The sequence below is a fragment of the Mobula birostris genome, chromosome 18 (genome assembly GCF_030028105.1).
Source record: "Mobula birostris isolate sMobBir1 chromosome 18, sMobBir1.hap1, whole genome shotgun sequence".
NCBI lineage: Eukaryota > Metazoa > Chordata > Chondrichthyes > Myliobatiformes > Myliobatidae > Mobula > Mobula birostris.
The window spans coordinates 18647111-18659392 of record NC_092387.1 but is presented as its reverse complement, the minus strand read 5'-3'; the positions used below and the strand labels follow the sequence as shown (position 1 = coordinate 18659392).

At 45.0% G+C, this 12282-nt stretch overlaps 1 protein-coding gene across 2 annotated transcripts in view; it reads left to right on the top strand.

The window, feature by feature from the left end:
- Positions 1-12282, top strand: part of sv2 (synaptic vesicle glycoprotein 2) — a 104061-nt gene that overhangs the window by 70268 nt on the left and 21511 nt on the right. For both annotated transcript variants that reach the window (XM_072282311.1, XM_072282310.1), the window contains exons 7-9: positions 4406-4486; positions 10084-10173; positions 11697-11785. In XM_072282311.1, coding sequence (XP_072138412.1) covers positions 4406-4486; positions 10084-10173; positions 11697-11785 — 260 coding nt within the window. The remainder of the gene's footprint in view (positions 1-4405; positions 4487-10083; positions 10174-11696; positions 11786-12282) is intronic.

Here is a 12282-nt window from a genome sequence, read left to right as displayed (position 1 = left end):
AGAGGGCACACCCTCAGAATACAGGGACATGCATTTAGAACAGAGATGGAAAAAAAATTCTGTAGCTAGAGGTTGGTGAATCTGTGGAATTTACTGCCACAGATAGCTGTGGAGGCCAAGTCTTTGGGTCTATTTAAGGTGGAGATTGATACGTTCTTGATTAGTCACGTTGTCAAAGGTATGGGGAGAAGGCAGGAGATTGGAGTTGAGAGGAATGATAAATCAGCCTTGATGGAATACTGGAGAAGACTTGATGGGCCAAATGGCCTAATTCTGCTCCTATGCCTTGTGTTCTTATGTAAACACTAGTTAGATCTCAGCAAAAGCATTGCCTTCTGGTCACAAAAAGAGTGAATGAGCAATGGGCCTGATTTATACTGGATGAGCAGGACAGGAGACCCTCAGCTTTGTGGAGTGGCTGGGATTGTTAAAGGGTCATGCATGGCTGGGAAAGACTTATTTCCCTTGGATATCCAATTAACCAGGTGTTTGTTTAAAGGATGAGAGAGAGAGACGGAGAGAGCTATAGATGGATAGATATGTTTTCACACAGAGAACGATGGCCAGCTTGAATACACTCTGAAATGCCGGTAGCAGCAGGAAACTTCGTCTCTCAAAATGTAACATTAAACTTCCAGGCTAAAAGGTGGGAAGTGAAATTTAGTTGGGAAAACCTATGGCTAGCAGGGTCACAACGGTTTCTTTTTGTGTTTTTGTTCAAATTTAATTGTCGTTCAACCACACACATGAATACAGCTAAATGAAGCAGTGTTCCTCCAGGGCCAAGGTGTAATACACAGTACCAACAACACACAGCGCATACGGCATGTGAAGTTACAATAGCGGAAAACACACAGTCACACAAAAAAAATACAGCCCAAGTTCCTGAGTGGCATGGCCTGTAGGCTGATGGTGTACGGGATGTTGTCCTGGTCTAGCTTGTCTTCCACTGAGTAAACACTAGAGGGCAGCAGTGACTGAAGGGGGCCAGCCCCCAACTCAATACAGATTCCAGCATGCCTACAGCAGCCTCTGCTCCTGCCACACGGCCTCTGGCAGCTCCTGGGTAGCGGCAACAGGCGACACCTCGGCATGGGAGCCTAGTCCACAGGACAACCAAGGCAATGCAGCTACTCCAGTGTTGGTGTCACCAATGAACCAGTGAAATGGACTTGCAGTATTCTACAATACTGCTGTCCAACAGGGTCTTGCATCATAATAAAAATGTCGGAGACAGTCATTTGCAGTGTTTGTTGGACCGTACACTGACTCAGCATGACAAGGGTATGCAGTAAGTCCAGGTGACAACATGGTGTGCAGTGAGTCCACCTCCATCACTATTGAGTCGTGCAGTGATGGAGTAGATCTGCAATAGTGCATGTTATTAATATCCAGTGGTATCGTGATTTTTTTTAAGTTATAAAAGATGAACAGTTACACCTTTAACTGCGACTGTGCATACCACCATCGTACCGGAAATTAAACTGTTCTGCACACCCTTAACTCTAACTCAGCCAATGGAACACAGGTGGGCTACCTCTTGTACTATCTTATGGGCTTCTCTCTGAGTCTTTGTTTGTTTTACTTCACCGTACGTCAGCGTATTTGTGCACGTGACAATAAACTCGACTTGGCTGAGATTCAGTAGCAAAGTGGTCCCAAGTTGTAGATATTCCTGCCTCTGCTTCTCTGCGCTGGCCAGAAACGTAGGAGTGCAATCAGGCCATTTAGCCCATTGAGTTTGCTCCAGCACTGCTGAATTATTATCACTCTCAACCCCACTCTCCCCATAACCTTTGATGTCCTTACTAATCAACCTCTACTTTAAATATACCCAATGACTTGGCCTCCACAGCCATCTGTAGCAATGTATTCCACAGATTCACCATCTCCAGCTACAGAAATTCCTCCTGATCTCTGTTCTACGACTACTCCTCTATTGGAAACATCCTCTCAACATCTACTCAATCTAGACCTTTCAATACTCAATAGTTTTCAAAGAAATTCATCCCCCCCCCACCCCCGGCAAGTACAGACCAAGAGCCATCAAATGCTGCTTGTACATTAACTCTTTCATTCCCAGGATCGTTCTCATGAACCTCCTTTGCACCCTGTCCAATGCCAGTTCTTGTTTTTAGATAAGGGGCCCAATGTCTTAAAAAAACCCCTCAGCATTACATCCTGCCTTGTACTTTCTAGTCCTCTCGAAATGAATGCTAACATTGCATTTGCTTTCCTTACCACCGACTCAGCCTGCAATTTAACCTTCAGGGAATCCTGTACAAGGACACCCAAGTCCCTTTGCAACTCTGATTTCTGAACTTGATCTCCTTTTAGAACATAGTCTACACCTTTATTCCTTCTACCAAAGTGTGTGACTATGCAGTTACCTACACCATATTCCATCTGCCACTTCTTTGTCCATTCTTCCGATCTGTCCAAGCCCTTCTGCACCTATTTTTTCATTGTCTGCAAATTTGGCCACAGCACCATCACAATTCTTAACATATAGTTTGAAAAGATGCAGTCCCAAACCAATTCCTATGGAATGTCACTAGTGCCCAGCAGTCAAACAGAAAAGGCCTCCTTTATTCCCACTCTTTACTTCCCACCAGTCAGCCAATCTTCTATCCATGCTGGAATCTTTCCTGTAATTCCACGAGCTCTTAGCTTGTTTAGCAGCCTCATGTGTGGCACCTTGTCAAAGACCTTCTGAAAATCCAAATAAACAACAAACACTGATTCTCATTTGTCTATCCTGCCTATTGTTTCCTCAAAGATTTCCAAAATATTTGTCAGGCAACATTCCCCCTTAAGGAAACCATGCAAACTTCAGTTGATCTTATTATGTAGCTCCAAAACCTTATCCATAATATGGACTCCACAGGAAGTCAGACTCACTGGAGAGAACAAAAGGAATATCTGTAATGGAATGAATAACATAATCAACATAATAACTGCTTTAAATATAGAAAAGGAAGAGGAAAAATACATTGAAACAGACAGATTGAGCAAGTCTGTGGAATGAGAAATAAAAAGGGATGGTTATCTGAAATGGTTAAATTAAGTATTTTGTACTGCGGGTTGCATGGAGCGGGATGGAAGATTGGGGATCGGTAAATTGATTTATTATCGTCGTGTGTACCAAGGGACAGTGAAAAGCTTGTCTTGCATATCATCCATAATGGTCAATTGATTACAACATTCCACTGGGGAAGTATATAAAGTGTATCAGTAACAGAATGCAGTATAAAGTGTTACAGCTGCACAGAAACAATAAGGCACAAGGCCACAAGGTAGATTGTGATGTCAAGAGTCTATCTTATCGTACTAGTGAACCATTCAATAATCTTTTAACTGTGGGATGGAAGCTGTCCTTGAGCCTGGTAGTACTTGTATTCAGGCTTTTATAACTTATTTCTGCAGTAGACTCAGGATTGGAATGACCTACTCCAGCTCCTGTACCTCATGTTTCTGTGGTTTTTAAACAGTGAAACTCAAACATCAGGGTCCTGTGGTCACCATTGTACCTGAAAGACAGCTGTATTCACCACTTCCTGCCCTGGTCACCCAGCACATTTCTCTCAACCCTATCTCTAACTTCTCCACAGCACTGCAATGACAAGTGAGGCTGACAGGCATGCAGTCGCTCTTGGTGTCTCATTCATAGAACCACAGGAGGAACATGTCTTCGTTACACACCATCAGGTTCAAGAACAGCTGCTTCCCTTCAGCCATTCAGTTCTTGAACAGACTGGCACAAGTGAATCACTACCTCAGTGTAGCAATACCAGGACCTCTTCGATCAATTTGCACTAAAATAGACTTTTTTTTTTCTTTTTTGTAAAAGTTCAGAATCAGATTTATTATCCCAGTCCTAGGTGACGTGAAATTTGTTCTTTTGCAGTGGCAGTGCATTGCAAAGGCAAAGTTACCATAAATCACAAAAATAAGTAAATGGAGGGGAAAAAAGTAATGATGAGATAGTGTTTATAGGTTCATGGACCATTCAGAAATCTGATGGCAGAGGGAAAGAAACAGCTTCTCCGTGGTTCTCCCCTTCTTCGGCCTCCTGTGTCACCCCCTGCTCCTCTTGCCCCAGTTGTACTAATGAGAAGAGGACTTGCCCCAGAAGGGGAGGGTCCTGAGTGCTGAAAGCCTCATTAATTGAATAATTTATTATTGATTTGTGAGTGCTGCCTATCTGGTGCTATGTGCCTGTGAAGCTGGAAGTAAGTTTTCCATTGCAACTCTGCACGTGACTATAAACTTGACTGTGCCTTTGAGAAGTCGCTCACTTGTTCCCTTAGACAACACATTGTGAAGTGGTGGGACAATAAACGGCCCTCTGTTGTTGAGTGGGCTGGTAATTGTGAAAATGTGACTCGTGTTTCTCGCCGTTCAGACTGGGCAGGAGGAGGAAGCCCTGCGGGTTTTCCGGTGGATGTTTTGGTGGAACCACCGCGGGACGGCTCACACTCTCTCGGTAAGTGAACTACAGTGTTCGTTAACCCCAATCTTCAGCCACTGCAGCCCTGCCCTATGCCTCACCCTCTCACCACAGCTGCTGTTTATGGTGGGTATTCTGACCTGTGCTAAATTCCAGACGTTTTCCAAAGGGAACCCTCAGCCTGGCCAGTGACACCTTGGAGAAGGTCGGAGTCACACTGAGTGTTTAGAAGTCAGGAGTCTTAAGGCTAAGAGGGTGCTTTTGTTTAAATGGAAGGATACTAATCTTGCTCAGTGGTTACGGGATGTTATGGCATGCCTAAATTTAGAAAAGATTCATTGTTCAATTTCTGAATCTAACCAAGATTTTCAAAATTTGTGGGGGCCATTTTAAAATTATTTTCATAATCTTTGACTTCTTGTTAAAGTACAGAAGTTGGTTAGTAGCATATTTTATTATCTGATAAGTTTTTTCTTTTTTTTTCCCCTAACAGCTTTGACTTTGGTAGTGGGTGTAGATCTCTATTTTTTTTAATAAAATTGTTTATATTCTAATATATGAATTAATCTAATCTATATGAATATAGAGTAAGGAGTTCATTAATGTGATTCAATATACTGTATCTGGTATTATTATTTTTTTCTTTTATTTTATAATATGTATTCTCTTGGACTCTATTCTTCTATACAGAAACCAATAAAAAATATTGGAAAAGAAAAATATTGGAAAAGAAAGGAGTCTTTATCAAGCAGTGCAGTTGAATGAAAGGCACTGCTTCACAAATGAATGTGTTGAGGTCACAGTGCGTGGTGTTGTGAGCGGCTGGCAGCGAGAGAGACCGGGGGCACAATGTACTAGGGACCGGTGTCAGAGCAAGGCTGCTGTACCTGGAAGGTTAAGTTTCAGGATTCGCCTGCTGTTCCGGACTTTAAATGCTGATCACTGCATGATAGCAGCAGTGACAAATCCTCTCTCATCTGGGGCAGTGGTGCTTCTATATCTGCTGCTCAGCTCACTATAAATTTAACATTATGTAATCAGTGAAAAGACCTGTCTGTGATAATTAGAATCAGGGTCATACAGCACAGAAACAGGCCCTTCAGCCCAACCCATTGATGCTAACCAAGATTCCCATCTAAGTTTGTCCCCTTTACCCACATTTGGTCCTAAACCTTTCCTATCTATGTACCTCTCACAGCTTCTTTTAAATGTTGTTCATGTACGTGCCTCAACCACTTCTCGTTATGTGTACTTACCACCCTCTGTGGAAAGAAGTTGCCCCTTAGGCCCCCTCTCACTGTAAACTTTTGCCCATCACACACAAAATGCCAGAGGAGCTCAGCATGTCAGGCAGCATCTATGAGTGAAATAAACAGTCAACATTTGGGACCAAGACCCTTCAACGGGAATCATTAGACCTAACAAAGGGTCTCAGCCTGAAACGTTGACTGTTTATTTCCTTCTATAGATGCTGCCTGACACGCTGAGTTCCTCCAGCATTTTGTGCGTGTTTAAAATTCTTTTAATGTTAGTTATGAGGTGCAGCACAGTAGAAGGTCCTTCCAGATAAATAAGCCCACACTGCCCAGTTACGCACATGGCTAATTAACTTACTGATCCGTGCGCCGTTGGAACGTGGGAGAAACCAGAGCACCTGGAGTAAACTCACAGGGAACACATACAAATTCCTTATAGACAGTGGTGGAATTAAACCTGGGTCACTGCTACTGTAATGGCAGTGTTACACTAACTGCTTGGCTACCATGCTGTTCCTGTCCCTAACTGTACAGCCTGCAATGGCCAGGAATGGAATCCAAGAGGCAGCTATGCTCACCCTCATCACTCCGATTACATTGTTCAACATTTCCAGCACCTGCAGTACCTTTTGTCTTTAAACCTCGCTCCTTTATTTTTTCATTCCACTTGCCCTGGGAAAAAGACTTGGGGTAGTCACCTTATATTTTCCCTTTATGCACCTCAAAATGGTCACCCCTCAGCCTCCTACACTCCAAGGAATGAAGTCCTTGGCCGGCCAGCCTCTTGAGTCCTTGCACACTTTCCAGTTTAATGATAGTTCGTAGTACTAGCACTGTCTTCAGACACGATGAAAATGTCGGAAAGGCGGGTTTGTGCAGTGTTGCTGACTCCTTCGGTGGTCCCATAGTCTCTCAAAACAGAAACAGGCCCTTCAGTCCATCAAATCTAGACTGATCATCAACCATCCATTTACACTGGCCCAATTTATTCTCCCCTCATTCCCACCAGGTCTCCCTATTTGCAACAACCAGCATTTACAGTCAGCGGGGGGTGTTGGTGGAGAGATGTAAGGTGCTCCCTCCCTCCACTGGTTTTCAGGTCACCCTCGAGTAGGGTGTAGCACATGCTTAGCCTCCCCAGCAGTAGCTCTTCATTCTGCTTTGTGAGGTAGAGATGAAGAGATCAGTTCAAAATGTTTTCAGGATTTGGGAGATGTACAGCAGCAAGGTAAATCAGCTGACTGAGTGGTGTCGCTGCAATAACCTTGCGCTCAATGTCTGTAAGACTCTTGTGGTTAAGACGATATACGGTGCATTGGCCTTCATCAACTGTGGGATTGAGTTTAAGAGCCGAGAGGTAATGTTACAGCTATATAGGACCCTGGTCAGGCCCCACGGAAGTACTGTGCTCAGTTCTGGTTGCCTCACTACAGGAAGGATGTGAAAACTACAGAAAGGGTGCAGAGGAGATTTACAAGGATGTTGCTGGATTGGGGAACATGCCTTATGAGAATAGGTTGAGTGAACTTGGCCTTTTCTCCTTGGAGCGATGGAGGATGAGAGGTGACTTGATAAAGGTGTATAAGATGATGAGAGGTATTGATCGTGTGGATAATCAGAGGCTTTTTCCCAAGGGCTGAAATGGCTAATGTGAGAGGGCACAGTTTTAAGATGCTTGGAAGTAGATAGCGAGGGGATGTCAGGGGTAAGTTTTTTTTTTTAGCAGAGAGTGGTGAGTGCGTGGAATGGGCTGCCAGCAACTGTGGTGGAGGCAGATACGACAGGGTCTTTTAAGAGACTCCTGGATAGGTACATGGAGCTTAGAAAAATAGAGGGCTATGGGTAACCCTAGTAATTTCTAAAGTAAGTATGTGTTCAGCACAGCATTGTGGACCGAGGGGCCTGTATTGTGCTGTAGGTTTTTCATGTTTCTATGAACTGATTGTGGACTTTGAGGAGAAGTCGATGGAACACACACCAGTCCTCATTGAGGCATCAGAAGTGGAAAGGGTGAGCAGTTTCAAGTGCCTGGGTGTTAACATCTCTGAAGATCTATCCTTGGCCCAACATGTTGATGCAATTGTGAAAAAGGCATGACCACAGCTATGCTTCATTAGAGTTTGAGGAGATTTGGTATGTCACCAAAGTCACTGACAGATTTCTGCAGATGGCCGTGGAGCGCATTCTAACTGGATGCATCACCATCTGGTACAGAGGGACCACTGCACAGGATCAGGAAAAAGCTGCAAAAAGTTGTAAACTCAGCCAGCTCCATCATGGGCACTGGCCTCCCCAGCATCCACGACACCTTCAAAAGGCGATGCCTCAAGAAGGGGGCGTCCATCGTTAAGGACCCCCACCACCCAGGACATGCCCTCTTCTCATTGCTAGCATCAAGGAGGCGGCACAGGAGCCCAAAGAGAGACACTCAACACTTGAGGAACAACTTCTTCTCCTCCTCTATCAGATTTCTGAATGGATAATGATCCCATGAACACTTACCTCGATATTTTTTTCCTCTTTTTGCACTGTTTATTTAATTGAAATTTTTTTTACATAGAAACATAGAAAACCTGCAGGCCCTTCGGCCCTCAGAGTTGTGCCGAACATGTCCCTACCTTAGAAATTACTAGGCTTACCTATAGCTCTCTATTTTTCTAAACTCCATGTACCTATCCAAAAATCTCTTAAAAGACCCTATTGTATACACGTCCACCACCATTGCCGGCAGCGCATTCCACGCACTCGCCACTCTCTGTGTAAAAAAAAAAAAACAACTTACCCCTGACATCTCCTCTGTACCTACTCCCCAGCACCTTAAACCTGCGTCCTCTTGTGGCAACCATTTCAGCCCTGGGAAAAAGCCTCTGACTATCCACACGATCAATGCCTCTCATCATCTTATACACCTCTATCAGGTCACCTCTCATCCTCCGTCACTCCAAGGAGAAAGGGCCGAGTTCACTCAACCTGTTTTCATAAAGCATGCTCCCCAATCCAGGCAACATCCTTGTAAATCTCTTCTGCAGCCTTTCTATGGCTTTCACATCCTTCCTGTAGTGAGGCGACCAGAACTGAGCACAGTACTCCAAGTGGGATCTGACCAGGGTCCTATATAGCTGCAACATTACCTCTCAGCTCCTAAATTGGATTCCACAATTGATGAAGGCCAATACACTGTATGCCTTCTTAACCACAGAGTCAACCTGCGCAGCAGCTTTAAGTGTCCTATGGACTCGGACCCAAGATCCCTCTGATCCTCCACACTGCCAAGAGTCTAACCATTAATACTATATTTTGCCATCATGTTTGACCTACCAAAATGAACCACCTCACATTTATCTGGGTTGATCTCCATCTGCCACTTCTCAGCTTTTCTTTATATACACTTATTATAATTTATAGTTTTTATTATTAATGTACTGCTGTTGCAAAAAACAAATATCACAACATAAGCAGAGAATATGCAGCAAAAGATGGTGCAGCACCAGAGACGGGCCTCAAATAATGACACCCAGATAAAGAGGAGCTGCGGTGACCTGTGAACGTGCGGGCGTGAAACACCGTCGCAGCTGGTGGCGCTGCTGCATCACAGCTCCAGTGACACAGGTTCAATCCCGACCTCCAGAGCTGTCTATGTTGGTTTCATCTGGTTCTCCACTCCAGCCCCCCGATATCCCAAAAACAGGTTAACTGGACACAAAATAACTCCAGCAATGTCAGTGAGTGGTAGAATCTGGGGAAGTTGATAAGGATGGGAGGAGAATAAAATAGGATTATTGTAAATGAGAGGGTGATGTTCACAAACTTGATGTGCTGTATCCTTCTCTTAACCTATAAACTAAAACATGTACGCATTTTAAAAAATCCTTGCATTTCTCTTTTAAGCTATCCTGAAGTATTTCATCTGTTCTGGCCAGGACCTGAATAGTAGTCTTCACAGGTTTACTGCAACTTGCTTGCAACCCTTATACCTCTGTTAAATGAAAAAAAAACAATGCAGTGTTTCCTTTGCTTTTATTAACAGCCTTGTCAATAATTTACAGGGTGTTCAGATACCTGAGCACTGGATGGTTGATGGCTGGCATCATCTCAGTGGGCTGAAGGAACTATTCCTACACTCTATCGATCTATAACCATGATAGCTTACATAGCTAAGCAGGTATTCATTGTTACTGAGTAGAACTACTACTGAATGCCTCTGCAAATGAGAAGCAATTCCTTATGACAGTGACAGCAGACAACTCAGTAACCACCCCACCACCATAGGCTGGTACTCCCTCCCCCTCAATGTTTGGAGGTTTGAGTCTGTGACCTCAGTCACAGAAGCTGACCTGCCCCCCTCACCTGCTTCATTTTGATTTCTCTGATTCGCAGGTTCATCGGCTTTTGATCCCTGCTGTTGAAAAAAGCAGCACCAAGCTTAACAGCGATCGACCCGACTGGCTCAGAGGTCAGTTACTGAAGGTACGGTCAGCCGCCTAATCTGTCTTTTCTTGAGCATGTGCTTTGTGTGTAAAAGTTACCAATATTCAGTGACGCAAACACAAGGAAATCTGCAGGTGCTGGAAGTTCAAGCAACACACATAAAATGCTGGTGGAACGCGGCAGGCCAGACAGCATCTCTAGGAAGCAGTACAGTTGCTGTTTCAGGCCGAGACCCTTCGTCAGGACTAACTGAAAGAAGAGCTAGTAAGAGATTTGGAAGTGGGAGGGGGAGGAGGAGATCCAAAATGATAGGAGAAGACAGAAGGGGGAAGGATGGAACTAAGAGCTGGGAAGTTGATTGGCAAAAGGGATACGAGGCTGGAGAAGGGAGAGGATCATGGGACGGGAGGCCTAGGGAGAAAGAAAGTGGGAGGGGAGCGCCAGAGGAAGATGGAGAGCAGGCAAGGAGTTATTGTGAGAGGGACAGAGAGAAAAAAAAAAGGAAGGAATCAATCAATAAATAAATAAAGGATAGGGTAAGAACGGGCAGAGGCACATTAATGGAGGTTAGAGTAGTCAATGTTCATGCCATCAGGTTGGAGGCTACCCAGACGGAATATAAGGTTCCTCCAACCTGAGTGTGGCTTCATCTTTACAGTAGAGGAGGCAGTGGATAGACATGTCAGAATGGGACTGGGACATGGAATTAAAATACGTGGCCACTGGGTGATCCTGCTTCCTCTGGCGGACAGAGTGTAGGTGTTCAGCGAAATGATCTCCCAGTCTGCGTCAGGTCTCGCTAAAATTTAGAAGGCTGCACCAGGAGCACCGTGAATTGTATTGTGGACGAAAGATCCCAGATCCCAGATCCCAGACAAAGCACTCGCTTCCTTACCAGATTCAGATTGTATCAAATGGTCTGCTGGAGGAAATCAGCAGGTCGATCAGCATCTGTGAGGGGTGAAGGAGGAATTCCTTTCTCCCCAACAATACTCTCAACCTGCTGAGCTTTTCCATCAGGTTGTGTTGCTCCAGATTCCAGCATCTACAGTCTCTCGTGTCTCTGCCTTTCTGAGGCATTCACGTTTCCTTCGCATAGTCTTCATTGGTAGATCAGGGAAGAGGCTTTAGCTCGAGTTCCAGCCTCAGGGTGTAGTGGTGGGACTACTTCAGTTGCAGCCTATCCCCAGAGGTTCATCAAGCTATAGTGCACCCCTCAGCACATACTCAGCCAGCTGCCGGCATTCACTTGCAGTCATTTTCCCCTTTCACTGGAAGGCCAACACAGCTGAGATTCTGCCCATTGATTCTCAAGCTCCTCCCATTAATCCCTCTGAGGCCCTCCAAACAATCTCCAAAATCCTCCCACAGACCCTAACATCCCTGCCACTGATCCTGGGTCTCGTCCTGCTGATCTTTAATCCCCTCCCACTCTGATTCCTGCACCCACAGGGCTCTGTAGTTTTGTGTATCAAGAGATCTCAGCGTGAGTGTCCTTTCCTCTGGACAGTGGTGATAATTGATCAGCTGGGTCGGCTAACAGTGCTTGTTTTCATTTTCAGGGCTTGGATCCCATCCACAAGCTGTTCTCTCAGAGGCACAGGTCCACGTCGATCGCGTTCTCCATCATCTTCTTCAGCATCTCATTCGGGTGAGTCGTTCTGTGAACTAGCCCCAAGAGCGGCTGCTCCCTGTACTGCTCCATCCTCGGCCCTCCTGGTGCTTCGTTGTTGCAGGCAGCAGGTTCACGGAGCACTGCCTTTGTCGTTCTCGTTCTGGGACTCCATTTGGCACTGATGCAGGGGGGAGAGGGATTACTGGGTGAAAACTTCAGATCTAAGACAGAGCGTCTGCTTACTTGGCCTTCATATGGGTAACTGCTGTACAACGATCCAGAGCGTGGGTGGTTCACAGGACAAAATTTCCCCTATTTATTCAGTGTCCTTGGTGGACCAAGAGAAGCCGCAAATACAATAGTTTAATAACAATAATAGTCCTGACGAAGGATGTCGGCCCATAACATCGACTGTACCTCTTCCTAGAGATGCTGCCTGGCCTGCTGCGTTCACCAGCAACTTTGATGTGTGTTGCTACAATAGTTTAAGCGGCTCTTCGGCACATGAATGTGCAGAAAATGGAGAGATATGG